The 16401-nt window shown below is 37.4% G+C and overlaps 2 protein-coding genes across 2 annotated transcripts in view; both read left to right on the plus strand.

Annotated features, from left to right (window-relative positions):
• The window catches only part of PRD1 (putative recombination initiation defect 1), a 190198-nt gene extending 175977 nt beyond the window's left edge, over nt 1-14221 (plus strand). The window contains exons 3-9 of the mRNA XM_089396004.1: nt 9755-9912; nt 9999-10316; nt 10428-11379; nt 11556-12282; nt 12444-12733; nt 12836-13559; nt 13643-14221. Coding sequence (XP_089252130.1) covers nt 9755-9912; nt 9999-10316; nt 10428-11379; nt 11556-12282; nt 12444-12733; nt 12836-13559; nt 13643-13894 — 3421 coding nt within the window. The 3' untranslated portion in view covers nt 13895-14221. The remainder of the gene's footprint in view (nt 1-9754; nt 9913-9998; nt 10317-10427; nt 11380-11555; nt 12283-12443; nt 12734-12835; nt 13560-13642) is intronic.
• On the plus strand, nt 7762-8772 carry LOC149266370 (uncharacterized). The gene is made up of 2 exons (XM_089395991.1): nt 7762-8115; nt 8220-8772. The coding sequence occupies exon 2, from the start codon at nt 8245-8247 to the stop codon at nt 8701-8703; it is 459 nt and encodes a 152-aa protein (XP_089252117.1). The 5' UTR covers nt 7762-8115; nt 8220-8244; the 3' UTR covers nt 8704-8772.
• Nucleotides 14222-16401: the final 2180 nt, after the last annotated feature.

Raw genomic sequence — 16401 nt, forward strand, 5'->3', positions numbered from 1 at the left:
CTAAGGAAGTTTGTGTTAGTGTTCTTTGACGATATTATTATCTACAACATGTGGAGCAAGTTCTCATTATATTAGAAGAACATCAGTTCTATGCAAACATGTCCAAATGCACCTCAGAAAAGAAGAAGTAGAGTACCTCAGACACGTAATATCCAAGAAAGGAGTAAAAGTAGTGTTGAAGAAAGTGTAACTGGGTTCGGTCTTCATGACATTGATTTTTGTAAACAAGAAAAATGAATTTAATATTATACCTTTCTGCATGGGTTTCATGAGCAAGAAGTTTATTTATTTAGTAGTGGCTTCCATTGAGAGCCTTAGGATAAGTCAAAGAGTTAATGTCATGTATTAAGAAGCTCTTTTTGAGCATGAGAAAAATATATGAGTCTATAGAAATGTCAAGTAGCACTCCAAGACAAGCACAATCCTCCAAGAAAAAGTCTGCCAGCAACACAATATGAAAGACAGTCATGTCGGCCTCAAAGCATATATAGATGACAAGTCGGCTCAAAAATAGAGACACACCGGTTATGGAGACGTGACAACTATATATACCTAGCTAGGGTCACCACAAAAGCTTAGAAATCTCGGACAAGTTTGCAACTTCGGACGAGGACAAAATCTCGACATATCTTTGAGATCTCAATGATCATTACAGGAATATCCTCACATATATCTGAGATCTATGTGATCATTACAGGAATATCCTTGCATATATCTCAAAAGTCTTGACCTAGTTACAAGGTCACAGTGATACAGTCTCAGCATAGCTACAACAGACCTTAGTGCAAGGAGAACTTAGTGACAGTCTCGGTGAAAGTATAGGAGAAGACACAGTTCTAGTCTCATGTCAGAAGAAGGATCTCAGTGATACTTTGTCTCGACATAAACATCATTGTCTTGCAGTCTTGATGTAGAGGATCTTTGTGATCAACCAGTCTCGACATATCTTCTAAACTCAGTCATAATCCCAATTTAATCATGATCTCGATGGTGATCTAATGAGGATCTCAGTGCAGCATACATCCCAGATATAATCATGTCCTCGGCATAATTGCATTCATATCAGTCATGATCATAATAAAGATAAGGTCAAGATCTCGATGAAGGTTGCAGCAGTGATGAAGATCTCAATGAAGGAGTAGTCATGGTACAACAGTGATCTAGCTGAAGGAGCAGTCATGGTACAACAATGATGATGATGATCTCAGTAGTGACAAAGAAGAGGATTGGTGTCTTGGTCTTGGAGTGGCATAGTAGGTCAAGGATCATGGTCTTGGTATTCGTCAATTGGAATCTCTATAAGAAGAATTTTGTTCGGGTTTTCCTCTCCGAGAAGGAGAGGTTTTGGCCTTGGTAAAAAGCGAACATCGTGTGTTCTTGTCTCTTTGTTTTGGTAGCTATTTGATGACCTAAGAAGGCACAATCTAATAATAATGCTAAGAAGAAAATTTAAAACAACTCACAAATAGTTATCAAGCTAAGAAGAATCACATTAACTCTAATTGCCCTAGATTCTTCAACAAGTAGATCCTAATAAGATCAAGGCTATAAAAGAACGGCCCAAGCCAGTTAACATGTCCAGGTTGAGAGGATTCTTAGGTTTGACTCGGTACTATCGACGGTTTATTAAAAACTATGCCCATGTAACCGCACCCCTAGTGAACCTTCTAAAGAAGAACTCATTTCAATGGGATGATGAAGCACGAAGGTGTTTTGAAGATTTGAAGGAAATTATGTCTAATGCACTTGTATTAGCAACTCCAGATTTTTCAAAGTTGTTTGTAATTGAATGTGATGCTTCAAGTTTTGGCATAGGAGTAGTATTAATGTAGGAAGGTCACCCAATTGCATTTGAAAGCAAGAAGCTCAACAAGAAAGAATGTCTCAATTCTACATATAACAAGGAAATGCTTTCCATTATGCACACATTAGCCAAGTGGAGACTATCTCTTGGGAAGTAAGTTCTTAATACGAATATACCATAATAGTCTTCAGCACCTCCTCTAGCAGAAAACGCTATCCACAGAACAACAAAAGTGGATAAAAAAAATTGTCACCTTTGACATGGATATATTACATAAGAAAGGGAAGGACAACGTAGTAGCTGATGCTTTGTCCAGAAAAGACAAAGAATCATCATTATTGGCAATTTCAGTTGCTACCAAAATGGCTTAATGAAATTCGAAGTGAGCATGCAAAAGATCCATAAACAAGTGCTATAATCAATAACCTTCCTCAAAATGCAAGTTTTGAGAGGAAAAACGATATTCTGTAGTACAAGGATAGAATTTACCTAAGTCCAAATTTTAAATTTAAAGCTAAAGTTCTCAAAGAGTCCCATGACTCATTGTCAGGCAAACATGTAGGGTTCTTTAAAACCTACTATAACGCACGTTAGTCTTTTTTCTGGAAGGAAATGAATAATGATATTCAAAAATATGTAGTTGAATGCAATACATGCCAAAAGAATAAAAATGAGAACATTAGGACAATCAAATTACTCCATCCCTTAAACATTCCAAATCGGGAATGGGAGGAAATATCAATGGACTTTATCGAAGGATTACCTGTGTCTAATGACAAGGACAAAATTCCCATAGTATAGACAGACTCACCAAGTATGCACACTTCATTGGAATGAAGAAACTAGATTCAACAAAAGAGATCGTTGAGATATTTTGCAAGAATATCTACAAATTACATGGATTTCCCAAGGTCATTGTTCGTGATAGAGCTGCTAAATTTAAGGTGAATTTTCGGAAGAAGTTTTTCAAACATATCAGAACATACCTAAATATGAGTTCCGCATATCATCGTCAAACCTATGTTGCAGGAAACGTGGTACAGAGGTTTGTTTCCGTACGGAAACTGGTATGAAACGCGGAAACGCGTTTGGTACGGCCGTACTGCCACGTTTCTCGAAATGGAAACGTGGCCAGTACGGCCAGAAATGCATTTCACGGCTGTACAACCCACGTTTCCTCATTAACTTGTGTTTTTTTAAATTTGTTTTTAAATTTATTTCTAGGGTATGTTAGTGACTTCTAGTTGCTTCTAGATGCGTGTCTAAAGTTATAAAAGTGAATTTTTTCCCTAGTGTTGATATGCAGTTCATCAGGAAGTTTGAGGCATATGCAGTTCATGGTAATGTTAAATTCTTAAAGTAAAAGTGATATTCTCCTTTATTTTTCATTTTCATCCTTTTACTTAAATTTTTAACATTACCATGAAATGACTCAGGATGTTTGAGAGTGGTTTCACCCTCATTGGATTTCATATGGAGAAAGTAGAATTTTAGATCTCACTCAAAATCCAGCAGACTTATCTATTTTTCAGGATTTCAAGATTGGGGGGATTGCAATGTTTCCATTGGATTTTATCATGTACTAGGGTATGGAACTTGTATTTAATCAAGAGAACCAAGCCCTCTATGCAGGGGAAACTCCCAATAATCAAGATCATGTATGGTACTAGCCTACTAGGGTATGAAACTTGTATTTAATCAAGAGCACTAAGGTCGTTCGACTATGTAGGAGGAGACTCCCAATTCAACAGTGGTCCTTCTAAAGAATGGGATGTGGATGCATAACATCTTGATTTGGATCTCTCTTTTGCAGCCTTATAGTCTTTATTGTACTTGCAACCTCATATATTAATATAAATAAACGCTGATTTTGAGATTTGGATATATAATAAAGGTTGCTTTTGGATATTCTGATATTTTTAGTTTCATTATGTGATCATTCATAAGTAAATGTGATGTAAATTAAATCTTAATGTTTAAGTGTAATAAATTATAATGTATCATTTATGCTTTATGATTGCACATATATATATATATTGAAAATATTTAAATATATATATATATATATATATATATATATATATATATATATATATATATATATTTAAATATTTTCAATATATATATATATATTCGCGTTTCCCCGTTTCCAAAATTTGAGGAGGTCGCGTTTCGTATCGATTCCCGTTTCGGAAACTCATACCCGTTTCCCCGTTTCGTGCAACCTAGCCTCAAACAGACGATCAAACAGAAACTGTCAATAAATTCTTAGAAGCTTACCTTCGTTGTTATGCAGCAGACAAACAACGTAAGTGGGCTCAATGGTTACACCTCGCTGAATGGTGGTACAATTCAACTTATCACACTTCTGCAAAAATGACCCCATTTCAAGCTTTGTACAGATATGAACCTCCTAAATGGAAGGACTTAGCCATCATCGAGACAAAAGTTCCAACAGTTAAGGATCAATTAGAAAAAACCCAAAAAGTCTTTCCAGCGTTACAAGAAAATCTAAATATTGCAAGAAATCACATGAAGTAGTGATCCAACCAACATAGGACAAAGAGAGAATTTGAATTTGGAGAATGCGTATTTGTTAAACTTCAGCCTTACAAACAATTATCCCTAAAGCAGAAAGGAAAAAACAAATTGGCGCCAAAGTTTTTTGGACCATACCATATTAACAAAAAGATCAGCCAAGTAGCATACAGCTTAAGTCTTCCAGATAATAGTCGAGTTCACAACATTTTCCATGTATCTTGTCTTAAAAAGGCATTGGGCAAACACCAATCAGCACAGACAACGCTTCCGATGTTAGATGATGAAAGCAAGTTCGTTTTAGAACCAGAAGGAATTGTTACCACGAGGGAAAGGAAATTACGATCTCGATAATTAAGGAGTACCTTATCAAGTGGAAGAACCTACTAGAAGAAGAAGCCTCTTGGGAGATGTAAATGTTTCGTCAACAACACCCATCTTTTCGAGAGGAAGGCAATGTTATGTAAAAATTTAATAAGTTTATAATTATAGGTTAATTAGGCAAAAGGGCATGATCAGAAGATGCCCTTTTGCCAAGAGGCACCCGAGGCAATATATAAGCCAGGGGCCCTTCTATGTACAAACATCATTCATTCATCGATAAAAGTATATATTTATGTCTATTAGTGAGTTGTATGCTCTATAACCCTTTGTTTCAGTGTGGAAAAAGTCCCGAAAAAATCGGGATTAATTCCTAAAAATGCGATTTTTTGGCCGAAACGATTATATCGGCCGACTTTTTGACGATTTTTTGAAAAACGAAAAAATCGCGATAAAATCGAATTAATCCCGATTTTTTCGGGAGTCGATTGAAAAAATCGTCTGCGTTATAAAAATTTTCGCCGCGGGCATAAAAAGCCGGAAATCATTCATTTAATTTTTCACTGTCTTTTTGCTTGTTCCGGATCCGCGCTGTGGAGAATCGAGGCCCGAGGGTTTCAACCTATAGGTTTTCGGTGTGCATTTTCCAGTTGCAACGTTGCCAACAGGAGCCCGCAAGCCTCGGCCCTCAAGGTTAAGGTATGCAGCGTTCACTGCTCAGAGCCTCAGACGGTAGACCATTCACCATACGCTGTTATATGTTAAAACTTAAAACTTAAAATTGACGTATATTATGATTAATATATAATATATATTTCATATTTATTAAATTATTACATATAATATATATGGCTATGCGCAATGAGCATTGCGGCCCTGCGGGCAGCGGAAAGCCATGGCCCATTAACAGCGTATATGTAATTGTATTGTGTTGCGTGCAATGTGTACACTGTACAGTGTATATTATATAACTGTTCAGTCACCAGTGTTCAAACTTCACTGTTAAGTAACTTAAGTTTCACTGATATATACCACAGTTGTGACTCGTAACTCGTGAGAGCATTTTGTCATTACATATCGTTCACATGAGCATAGGAATTTCTGTCTTATGTCACTGTTTAATAGTTTATAATATATATATTATATATCATTGCCATACAGGTAACAGAACAAAATTATTGCCAAATCAAACAAGGTCAAGGTTATTGCCATGTCAAACAACGTCACTTACCATATCAAGGTACTAATATTTAGGAGTCATGTTATCACTTAAGGTCATTCAGCCAGTGTTAACATTAAAATTAAAAAAATTAAAATTAAAATTTAAAATTTAAAATCACTGTAAATTTGTAATTTAAATTTTAAATTTATTAATTTGTTTCTAAATTGAAAATTCTGAGTGCAATACAAATTGAAATTACTAATTATATTTTGCTGATTTGAATTTGTTTCAATTTTTATTGTGCCCAGGTTTAAACTTTAAATTCCAGCTCAAAGTTTAAAACAAAATGCCGAGGATTTTGGATTCTATGTGGGAGTTTGGTGAGCCTGATGCTACACCCGAAACTGGGGGGGTCAATAGAATGTATTTGACTTGCAAGTTGTGTGGCAAGCATATGTCAGGAGGCATCAACAGATTAAAATTCCATTTGGGGCAAATTCCGGGGCAAAATGTTGAACTTTGCAAAAACACAACTCCAGAAATCATCCGACGGGCCACTCAATCATTGATGGATAAAGAGGAGGGAAAAGAGACCAGGGCAGCAATAACAAAACAACTTGTAGGGGGCTCAAGAGTGGGGGGAATTGAGAGTCGCAGTGCTTCTACAACAGCATCACCTTCCTCACCCATGGGTACTCATCCTTCTATCTCATCTTTTTTTGTTCCTAGAACAACAACTGGTTCACAACCTGGGATCAGATCATCAATGAAAAAAAAGGAAAAGGCAGAAGCTGACAAGTTGGTCAGTAGGTGTCTTCTATGGAGTGATGTTCCTTTCAACATTGCTAAGACAAACCCATTCTACCAACCTATGTTTGATGTTGTTGCTGTCGTTGGCCCGGGGTACAAAGCCCCCACCTTTGCAGAATTGAGAGGGCCTCTTCTTCAAGATGAAAAGACTGAGTGCACTGCTAGATTGGCAGAGTTTAGGGCATCATGGGAGCACACTAGATGCACAGTCATGTCAGATGGTTGGACTGACCAGAAGGGTAGGACCCTTCTTAACTTCTTGGTTAGTTGTCCCAAGGGGACAATGTTTATGAAATCTGTTGATGCATCTGACCACATTAAAGATGCACGTTTATTATGTGAGTTGTTGGACCTCTTCATTCAGGAAGTAGGCCCAAGCAATGTTGTCCAAGTCATAACGGACAACGCTGCAAATTATGTTGCCGCTGGCAAGATGCTTATGGAGAGGTATCCTAACTTGTTTTGGACACCTTGTGTTGCTCATTGCATTGACTTGATGTTGGAGGATATAGGTAAAAATCCTACTGTGAGGGATATTGTTGAATCAGCCAAGAGCATAACAAAATTTATTTATAATCATTCATCTGTGCTTAGCTTGATGAGAAAATTCACCAACAACAAAGAGTTGGTGTGGCCTGCCATTACACGATTTGCCACTACTTTCATATCTCTTCAGTCTCTGTTGAATTCTATGTGGGAGGTGAAGAGCATGTTTCTCTCAGCGGATTGGCGTTCTTTATCTATTAGCCGCAAACCAGAGGGAGAGGGCATATGCAGACTAGTTTCATATGATCAGAGCTTTTGGGCAGGAGTAGAGGAGGTGTGTGCCATTTCAGAACCTTTGGTAAAGGTTCTTCGGTTGGTTGATGGAGAGAAGCCCGCAATGGGCTACTTGTATGAGGCCATGGATAGGACCAAAGAAGCCATCCGTGCTTATTATGCAGATAAGGGAGACGAGGGGTTAGAGAAACAACAGGTCATATGGAGAGTGATTGATCAGCGATGGAACAATACCCTCCATCGTCCCATTCATGCTGCAGGTGTCTACCTCAACCCTACATTTTCTTATGCTTGTGGTTTCAGATTTGATGCCGAGGTGATGGATGGATTCTTCACTTGTGTCGAGAGGATGGTGTCATCTGAGCAAGAACGTGAGGAGATTTCTAAAGAAATGGAGGTCTATAGGATGGGAGGTGGCACATTTGGTTTTAACATGGCTATTAAGAATAGGACGACCAAAATGCCAGGTAAGCTTTAGTTTGTTTCAAACTTTCAAGTTTAGAATTTCAATGTTTTTTTTTATGTTTCTAACTTTATCATTTTTCTTTTAACTTGTAGATGCTTGGTGGACAAGCTATGGTGCCAGAGTACCCCATCTCCAAAAGCTTGCCATTCGAGTGCTCAGCCAAACATGCAGTTCCTCTGGGTGTGAGCGCAACTAGAGTGTATTTGACAAAATACACTCCAAAAAGTGCAACAGGTAAAAACTAAAAAGATTTCAAATTAAATTTTTTGAATTCGTTTGATTAATTTTAATATTTAAATTTTATAAGTACTAATTTACAATCTATGACCCTAATACAGATTGGAATCCCGACGCCTCAATGACATGGTATACGTCTACTACAATCTTCGATTGTGGGTGAGACAGCTTCAGAAACCTACTGATGTGGAAGCCATCTCATTGGACAATATTGATACCACCGTTGCATGGAGAGTCGAGACTAAGAGGCCAATCTTGGACACGATCCCGGATTGGTTAGGTGTGGATCTAGAGGATGTAGCAGTTGCAGAGGAGGGAGAGCCAGAGATAGAGGAGGAGGAGGCGGAGCAACATCAGGGTCAGGAGGCAATAGCAGAGCTGGATGAGGATGCTGAGGAGGAGGTGACACCATCTAGGGTGGGCAGCAGCAGCAGCGGCAGCGTAGCACAGAGGCCACCTCTTCCATCAGCTTCTAGAGGACGATTGAGTCCATTTCCTTTTGTATCCCCAGGGGCAGGGTCTTCTTCCTCTAGAGGAAAAGGCAAAGCCATTCCCTATTCCCGTAAAAGGGGAAGAGGATCTTAGTGACTGATTAGTGATTACTTGATGACTTTTAGATGACTCATGATGTACATTTATTATATTTTTTGTTGATATTTTGACTCTTGAGAGTTGAGATTCAGACAGGACTCAAAATTCAGGAGTGGATTCACTATTTTGATATGTGATGTAGCACTAGACTTCATATACATATTATATATTAGCTTTCTTTACATGTTTATGTGGAAATGCATTTATTTGATGTTGTGGACACTCTAGATGTCAAAAAAAAATAAAAAAAATGAATAATATTGTGTTTTTTTAATTTTGCCGACTTTTTTGAAAAACTCCCGACTTTGCCGAGTTTTTCAACTTTTGGACCCTTGCCGAATTAATCCCGACTTCGACTTTTTCCACACTGCTTTGTTTGATCTAATTATGTCTTGATTTGAAATCAAGTTTCTGGTATAATGTTATCATTTCATAGTTTTAAGTTTAAATCATATTGAGGCTTGAACATTTATTTCTTAAACAAGGAATTTTGGGCATGTAACAGTGTCTATGATCATCTTCTAGAAAGATCTTATGACATTTCTTGATATTTGTTTAGTATACTTATTTCACAACCATTAGAAAATACATTGAAAATATTGCATTTTTACACATATAATTTCATATTATTGTCGTGAATAATTATATATTGTAATGGCTCTTTTAAAGTTATTTTCCTTTTATTAATAACTATCTTCATAATATCTGTTTTCAGTGAGGCCACTATATTTCTTCCTTCCCTTCAACTTCTGTTATTTTATATTTTTGCATGATCCATGATTTAAAAGTTGTAGGGTGTTTTTTACTGTATTTTTTGGTTGAGTTTACAAAATTTTAAAGTCTAAACTTATAGTGTAAGGACGTTTGATGCACCGCAAATGCTGGCATTTACTTTGGAAGTGTATCTCCACAGCTTTATTTTTCACTGAGTTTATGTAATGCAAGAACAGTTTGTATAAAGAATATTCACTTGATAATTGTGTTGCTTTTGAATGCTTATCTGATTTACATAAAAGGGTATATTCCATTGGTTTGAATAAATCAGTGATGAAGTACGTGGTGAGATACTGTTTGTGCTATATAAGTTCCTGAATCTTGAAGATGGACTGGAGGAATTGCTGCCTTTTTGTCAACGATTAATACATCTGTCTGTAGAAGCTCTTGTGAAGACTGAAAGAGACGAGCTCAGAACAAATTGTTTAGGTCTGAGCACTATTTTGGAATCCTCTTTGTAGGCAATTTGACTGTTTGTTTAAATTTCTTGAAACTGATCTTCATTCTCTGTCCAGCGTTTTTGACAATGCTGGCCAAGCAGGAAGTCTTCAACATCTCCTTGGAAAATCTCGATGAAGAAGGGAATTCTATGGAAGCAGAACATGTTGCAGGAATGACATGGTCGCAGGAAGGCATAGAGGGCTCTTTTGTCAGAACTTTTGCTGAAGCTGTCAAAGGGCCATTGCTCTCCTCAGATGTCCAAGTTCAGATTAGTACTCTAGAACTAATATATTATGCTTGTCAAATTGGAATGACAGACATCACGAAAGAACTATGTATTCTCATAGAAGAGGGAACTATGGACTATATCTTTGAGATAATAAGATTATCAGGTAAACCTTCAAACAAGAATAAATGGTAGCATTTGGTACATTTCATGGCTATGTCCAAATGTATTTTGATTGATAACTTAAGTTCAGATAATGTTTCAATAATTTTCACAGACAACATGGAGCCTTTGGTCATATGGTGCATTCGTGTGCTGAGCTTATTATCAGTGGCGGAACCAGCATTCACACAGCGATTTTCAGTAGGATTTCCAACAGTAATCAAAGTTCTTGGCTATGCAGCAGAAATAACCCTTCATCCTATTCAAGTAGACACATTACTGCTGATTTCAACATGTCTATCCAACTGTCCAGGCATTATTTCTACAGCTCAAGCAGAGGACCTTCTATTAATATTAACTAAAATGCTAAATCAACATGCTATTGGTGCTGTTGGTCTGTCATCAGATGCATTTAGTGCAGCGTGTTCAGTCTTTGGATTCTTACTGAAGACACCTTCATGTCGTGCAATCAAAGGCTTTGCTGCAAGTTCGATCCATGAATTGTTAAAGAATGTGATGTCATCTGCTTCAGATAGTAAACATGAAGAGAACATATTACATTCCCTTGATTTCTTCAGAGAGGCGTTTATATTTACACTAAGTGATAGAGAAGACCCGGATATAGAAATAGCCAAGGAAAGCCTTGTAGAAATATGTGAAATTCACCTGCTTCCTTCAGTTACCAGGATGAGTGAAAATGAAGAAACAGCACATGCATTTTTGAAGACATTTTGTTGCATTCTTCAGGAGAAATCAGTGGTTCAAGCCACAAATCTTGCAGAAAAATTAGCGGTTTCATCATGGTTCAGTTGCTCATTTGAGTCTCTAGCCCGTTATCCATCAAATGATGTGAGGAATGACATTTTCCTCATCTTCAGTTTGCTTATTGACCAGCTTGTTGGAAACGGGTCGGGAGAGGCTGTTCGGGAGGCCTCCAGTAATTTACCTTCTGATCCTGCTGATTTACTCTTTTTGCTTGGGCAAAAAAGCTCCTGTAACTCAGAACTTCTTTGCAGTCAATCTGCTATTATCTCAATTTTGTATGCAAGTTATCTATATGGAGACAGGTATTATCTTCTTCAGAATTTCCTGCAAAAATTGTTTTAAAACTACTTCCGAATAAAAGGAAACTGCAAATAGTGATCCAGTGTTAAGCTAGTTTCAGTTCAAATTATAAAGAAGCAGCATTCTTTTAACTAAGCTGAATCTGAAATTAAATGTACATTGCTTATTCTGTTTGCAGATTTGCAGATGACAACCACGTTTTGGCTTCTCTAGAACAGTATATCCTTGTGAATGGCTCCAATTTTCTATGCGGATCAGCTAATTCTACAACGTTAATACAGCTTTTAGATCTCTATGCATTTATTCGGGAGACAAGCATGGATTTTACATTATCATACAGTTCTGAAGCAGAGAAGCTGCTTCTAGGAATTATAGCAGAGTGTAGTTGTGATTTCTTGTCTGCCAGGATGCCTAAGGCAGTCTTGAGATGGTTGTTCCATCAAAATGAGATCAAAGAATTTCTTATGGTACAGATTCTCAATTTGTGTAGATGTGTCTGTAATGTCAAAAAAGATAATGAACTAGGATTTGAAAGAGAAGATGATTCACACAACAGAAACAATAACTGTCTGCATGTCAATATCAGTGTACTTACGGAATTGATAGAGCAAGAAGATTGCGGTACAGCTTTGTTTGTATCAATGCTCAGCCAGATGGTATATAGACACGTGGAAGATGATCTGAGGGCACTGTTGCACCTCTTAATGAGAATGATTAAAATTTGTCCAGGTGCTTCAAATCGCTTCCTTGAAAATGGTATAATAGCTGCTCTCCACCAATTTTACTTTGCTACCACTTCCCCGGAAATGTTGGCTTTTGTTACTTTGCTGGTTTTCATCATACTCTATTTTGCCAACATCGAAGTTCTGACAGAAGAAGAGTTCTGGCTTGGGATTTCTTACCAGGTAAATCTGGTCATTTATTTCAGTACTATACAGTAATGGTTCTTAACATATTCAGTTCCTATAAACATCTTACAAACATGCTAGCCTTGGACATGTGAAAGATATTCAGTGGACAGTGGTTTCCTGAGAAACAAAACCTGAATCATTTTCCTGTATTTTAGGTGATGCATATACTTGTTGGCAGGCTGAAAGATCGAAACTCTATATGCCATGAAAGTGTACTCCTGTTCAGTCTTCTTTCCCTCATGTTGCAGAAGTCCAAACCCAAAGAAGGGTTTCTTTTGGAATTGTTGAGAGCTATAGTTTTAAATAGTCATCTGGGATTGGCAGTGGAGAATATAGTAGAAAATGCTTGTGCAAAAGGCGCCGCGCTAGCTCAGCTTAGTGAAAAAACGAGCAGTGGGCAAATTTTAATATCTGCACTGGTTTATCATCTCATTTGGCTAAGGCGGTAGGTTAAGTCATATTTAGATTCTTTTTGGTCCTGAGAGAGAGGACTTTTGAATCTTGATATTGAGGTGTCAGCAGTACAAGCCTAATTCTTTTTTCACAGTGTCCCTGTTGTTTTGCAGGAGGATATATACTTTCAAGAATTCTTTTTCGTCGATGATTTACAACATGATCAATCTTTGCCTTCAGACATCTGCACCAATAACTATGGTTCGATTACAATAAAAATCCAATGCCGCCAATTATGCCAGCTACTATATTTTGGCTCACCTATGGTAAAGCTTGTGGCTTCATATTCTCTAGCAGAGGTGTTCTCATGTATTGCAAAAAAGAGAGCAGTTGATAACAATTCAAAAAGGGAATTGAAATGCTCACCTCATTACCTGCAATCAGTCTTAATGGTTCTCCAAGGTTTTGTATTACAAGATAATATCTTTCTAGCCAAGAATGCGGCTTCTTGTCTATATTGGCTTCTAGGGTGTGAATTTTTCAATGTTGAACAACAGAAAGCAATTGCAGGTAACAACTGGTATAGATTAATTCTGGAGGAGTTGACATTGTCTTTGGCGACTCCAAGTTCAATTTCATTTTCTTTGACACCCAGTGCAAAACAAAAGCCAGCAGCATATGTAGCAATTGCTTTGTTAAGATTATCCTCCCCTCCTGCCTGGACCAGAGTAGCTTTTAGTCCCATGTGCATCACAAGTATCATTGAGAATTTCTCTTCCCAAAAACCTGGTCCAGAAATTGTGCTTTTATTCAGAACACTTTTATGTAGTGGCTATATGGAACCTGACCACATCAGTAAACTTCATCATCTATTTCAGGTCAGTGAAGCCAAAATCATTTTCTGGTACACAACTGTGAATTTTTTCAGTTAAGGTTTTACATTCACTCTGTAAATTTGCAGGAATTTCGAAGATCTATTTATGTAGAGAATCCTCCGGACCAATTCAATGAGAATCATGCAGAGAAGTGGAGATACAGTGGGCAGAACTGCAATAAGATGATGGTTGATCTTATTATGTCTCTGGAGACTGATCCTATCACTGGCTTTCAGACAAATACATTTCAGGATGGAAAAAAAGAAATTAAAACTAATTTGATGAGATTGGTAGCAGAAATAGACAAATTCCTACAAGAGTCGACTGCATATGTTTAGGTAGAGTTGAGCTAAGTCAGTTATGAGTTTGGGAGGTAGGAATCAGGTTCTTGCTTCTGACTCCAGTGATGACATAATCATGGTTTTGTAGGGCACTAAAGAGATGTACACTAGAAAACGAAAATAGAAACCCCCAAATATGGGGGTAATAAGTGAGTAGGAAAGACACTATTCGATATCTATTTCTTTGCCTGGAAATTTTATGGACAAACTGGTACGTTAAGGGGATGCCATACTTATCAATGGCATGTAAGCTAAACAAAGTTAGGCTTTTTATAGGGGCTGCATAGTAATATTTACAGTAACTATGTATGCAGATAATAAGACAGTGACAAAGAAATTGTGTATACTCAAATTGTGGAAAGTCTACTGTTTCTATAATTCTACTATAAACTCATTTTCTGTTAAGTATTGATGACAGTTGTTAATATTTTTTTAAAATTTTGACAGGAAGAGATTAAATAAGCTCATTGTATTTTAGGCAAATTCAATTCGGAAAGATAACATTTAGGTGATGCCATATGCAAGCTTGCATTTGGTACATTTAGGTTTATAAGCCACCAGATTGCACTTGGTAAGATTTCCTATGCAGTAATAAACTGCATGATGTACTCTATAAGATCTATAAAGGCTTTTGTAGCACTTGAATTTACCCATTTCAATTTTATTTACCTAGGAACAATTCTGTAGATCATTTACATTTTTCTAAAACTACCAGGATGGACTTGCTGCTACAAATTGCTTAGATGGACCCCTAATTTGTGTACGTTCCACGTTTGGAAACCATTAAAAGGCTGGGATTTTTATTTTAGCTTGAGTTGAAAGCTTTGCAAAGTTTTCCACATGTCATATTTGTTGAATTTTGTAGCTATGGTCGGTCTTCATAATTAATATTTTAGCCCTTGAATTATGTAAGACGTGTTCTTCATGTCATTTTAACTTAAGACCTTGAAATATAATTAATATAAGAAATGTTCTTCATGTCGGTTTCAAAAGAGAAATTTTGAATTTTTGGCTCTAGAGAAGGTCAATTTGACCCCAGGTAGAGAGACACCCATTTGGCCAGCCAAAATCACTATATATATGCCATTCGACCTCCTCCTCTTGGGTAATTGAGATCACACATGACAAAAGTGCTAGGTTTTGTTGCATCGAATGTGTTCTAGCCACGAAATTTGGTGGAGAGGTTGTGAAAAATCAGTTTCCCGATTCCTACTGCAGCAAACTGATTATATTTCTCCTACTTGTTAAATTATATGAACAAGTTATTTGCAGACCTCTATGGCAAACACTGAAATACATACATTGCAGCCTACACCAAATAAAACTGCGGAAACTAAATACAACACAGGAGAGAAATAAACATTACACACATCTACACAGTTATTTTTGGACAAATGTCCCCGAAAAAACTCAGTGTGGGAAAACCATTGCAGCAGCTGAGGGTTTTATTATTATGTAGTAGTAATTCTAAATACAATCTCTGGATGCCTTCCTGGCTATCCAGTATAGAGAATATCACTGACAGAGAGATGAGTGAGATTACCTCACACTATCATTGGAGACCCTGGCTGATCCAGCCACTGAATGGCCAACCCCTGGCTGCCTCTGCACAGTCTCTACGCAATCACTGCATATGCCCTGTGTCACTCCTCCTGACTGATCGATTTGCTTCTGAGAATTTGACTTTTGCCCTCCCGGTCTCACACCCCGACTTTTGGCTTTGGAAGTCGATTCTCCAACAAATTTACGGATTCCCTCTGGGCTTTTGCGTTGCCTTTGCGTGGCCCTGCGTTAGCCTCTCAGTCTCTGTTGCCTCTACTGGATTTCTCTCTGCCTTCTCTGTTGAGTATTCTCGGATCAGGAGAAATCTCCAACTGGAACTATCCCTGCCCCTCACTGCAAAAGATCACTTTAAATTTCTCTTTGGCAGCTGCTCTGCTTTAGAAATTCGATCTTCTGATCTCCCACTCGATGTGTCTTCCAAATGCCCATCAAGCCTCTTCTTATAATCCTTCTGTTGAGAACCAATGACCCAGATTAGATCCTAATCAATGGCTTAGATCATTTTAGCTTGATCCTCATCTTCTTCTAGAAATTTCACCCACAGTTAGGCTAATACCCTTTAATTATTTTAATTTCCTAAGTTTAGATGAGGCACCCATTAAAAATAATTAATTATTTTAATAAAACTGTCTTCGGGTAGAATTTCCCAAAACGATTCATGGTATTGTGGAATACGTGTGTCCAAGCCTCCCTGCAAATTTTGAGGTTTAGAGCACATCCGATGCTACCAGAAATCAACAGATGCTAGAATACATGAGATCTCTGAAACCTAGAAATTGTTTATGGAAATTCCGCCTAGAGTGTCTCAATTAGATTATTAACCATTTTTAAAACATTTCCTAAGTTTAAACTTAGGGAATATGGTTAATTAATCAGTATTAATTGAGATAAGGCGAGAATGATCTAGAAACTCACACGGATCAATCCAGAGATGATCCTAG

The sequence above is a fragment of the Pinus tabuliformis genome, chromosome 6 (assembly GCF_031772625.1).
Source record: "Pinus tabuliformis cultivar Carrire ecotype Pingquan chromosome 6, CPIR1, whole genome shotgun sequence".
NCBI lineage: Eukaryota > Viridiplantae > Streptophyta > Pinopsida > Pinales > Pinaceae > Pinus > Pinus tabuliformis.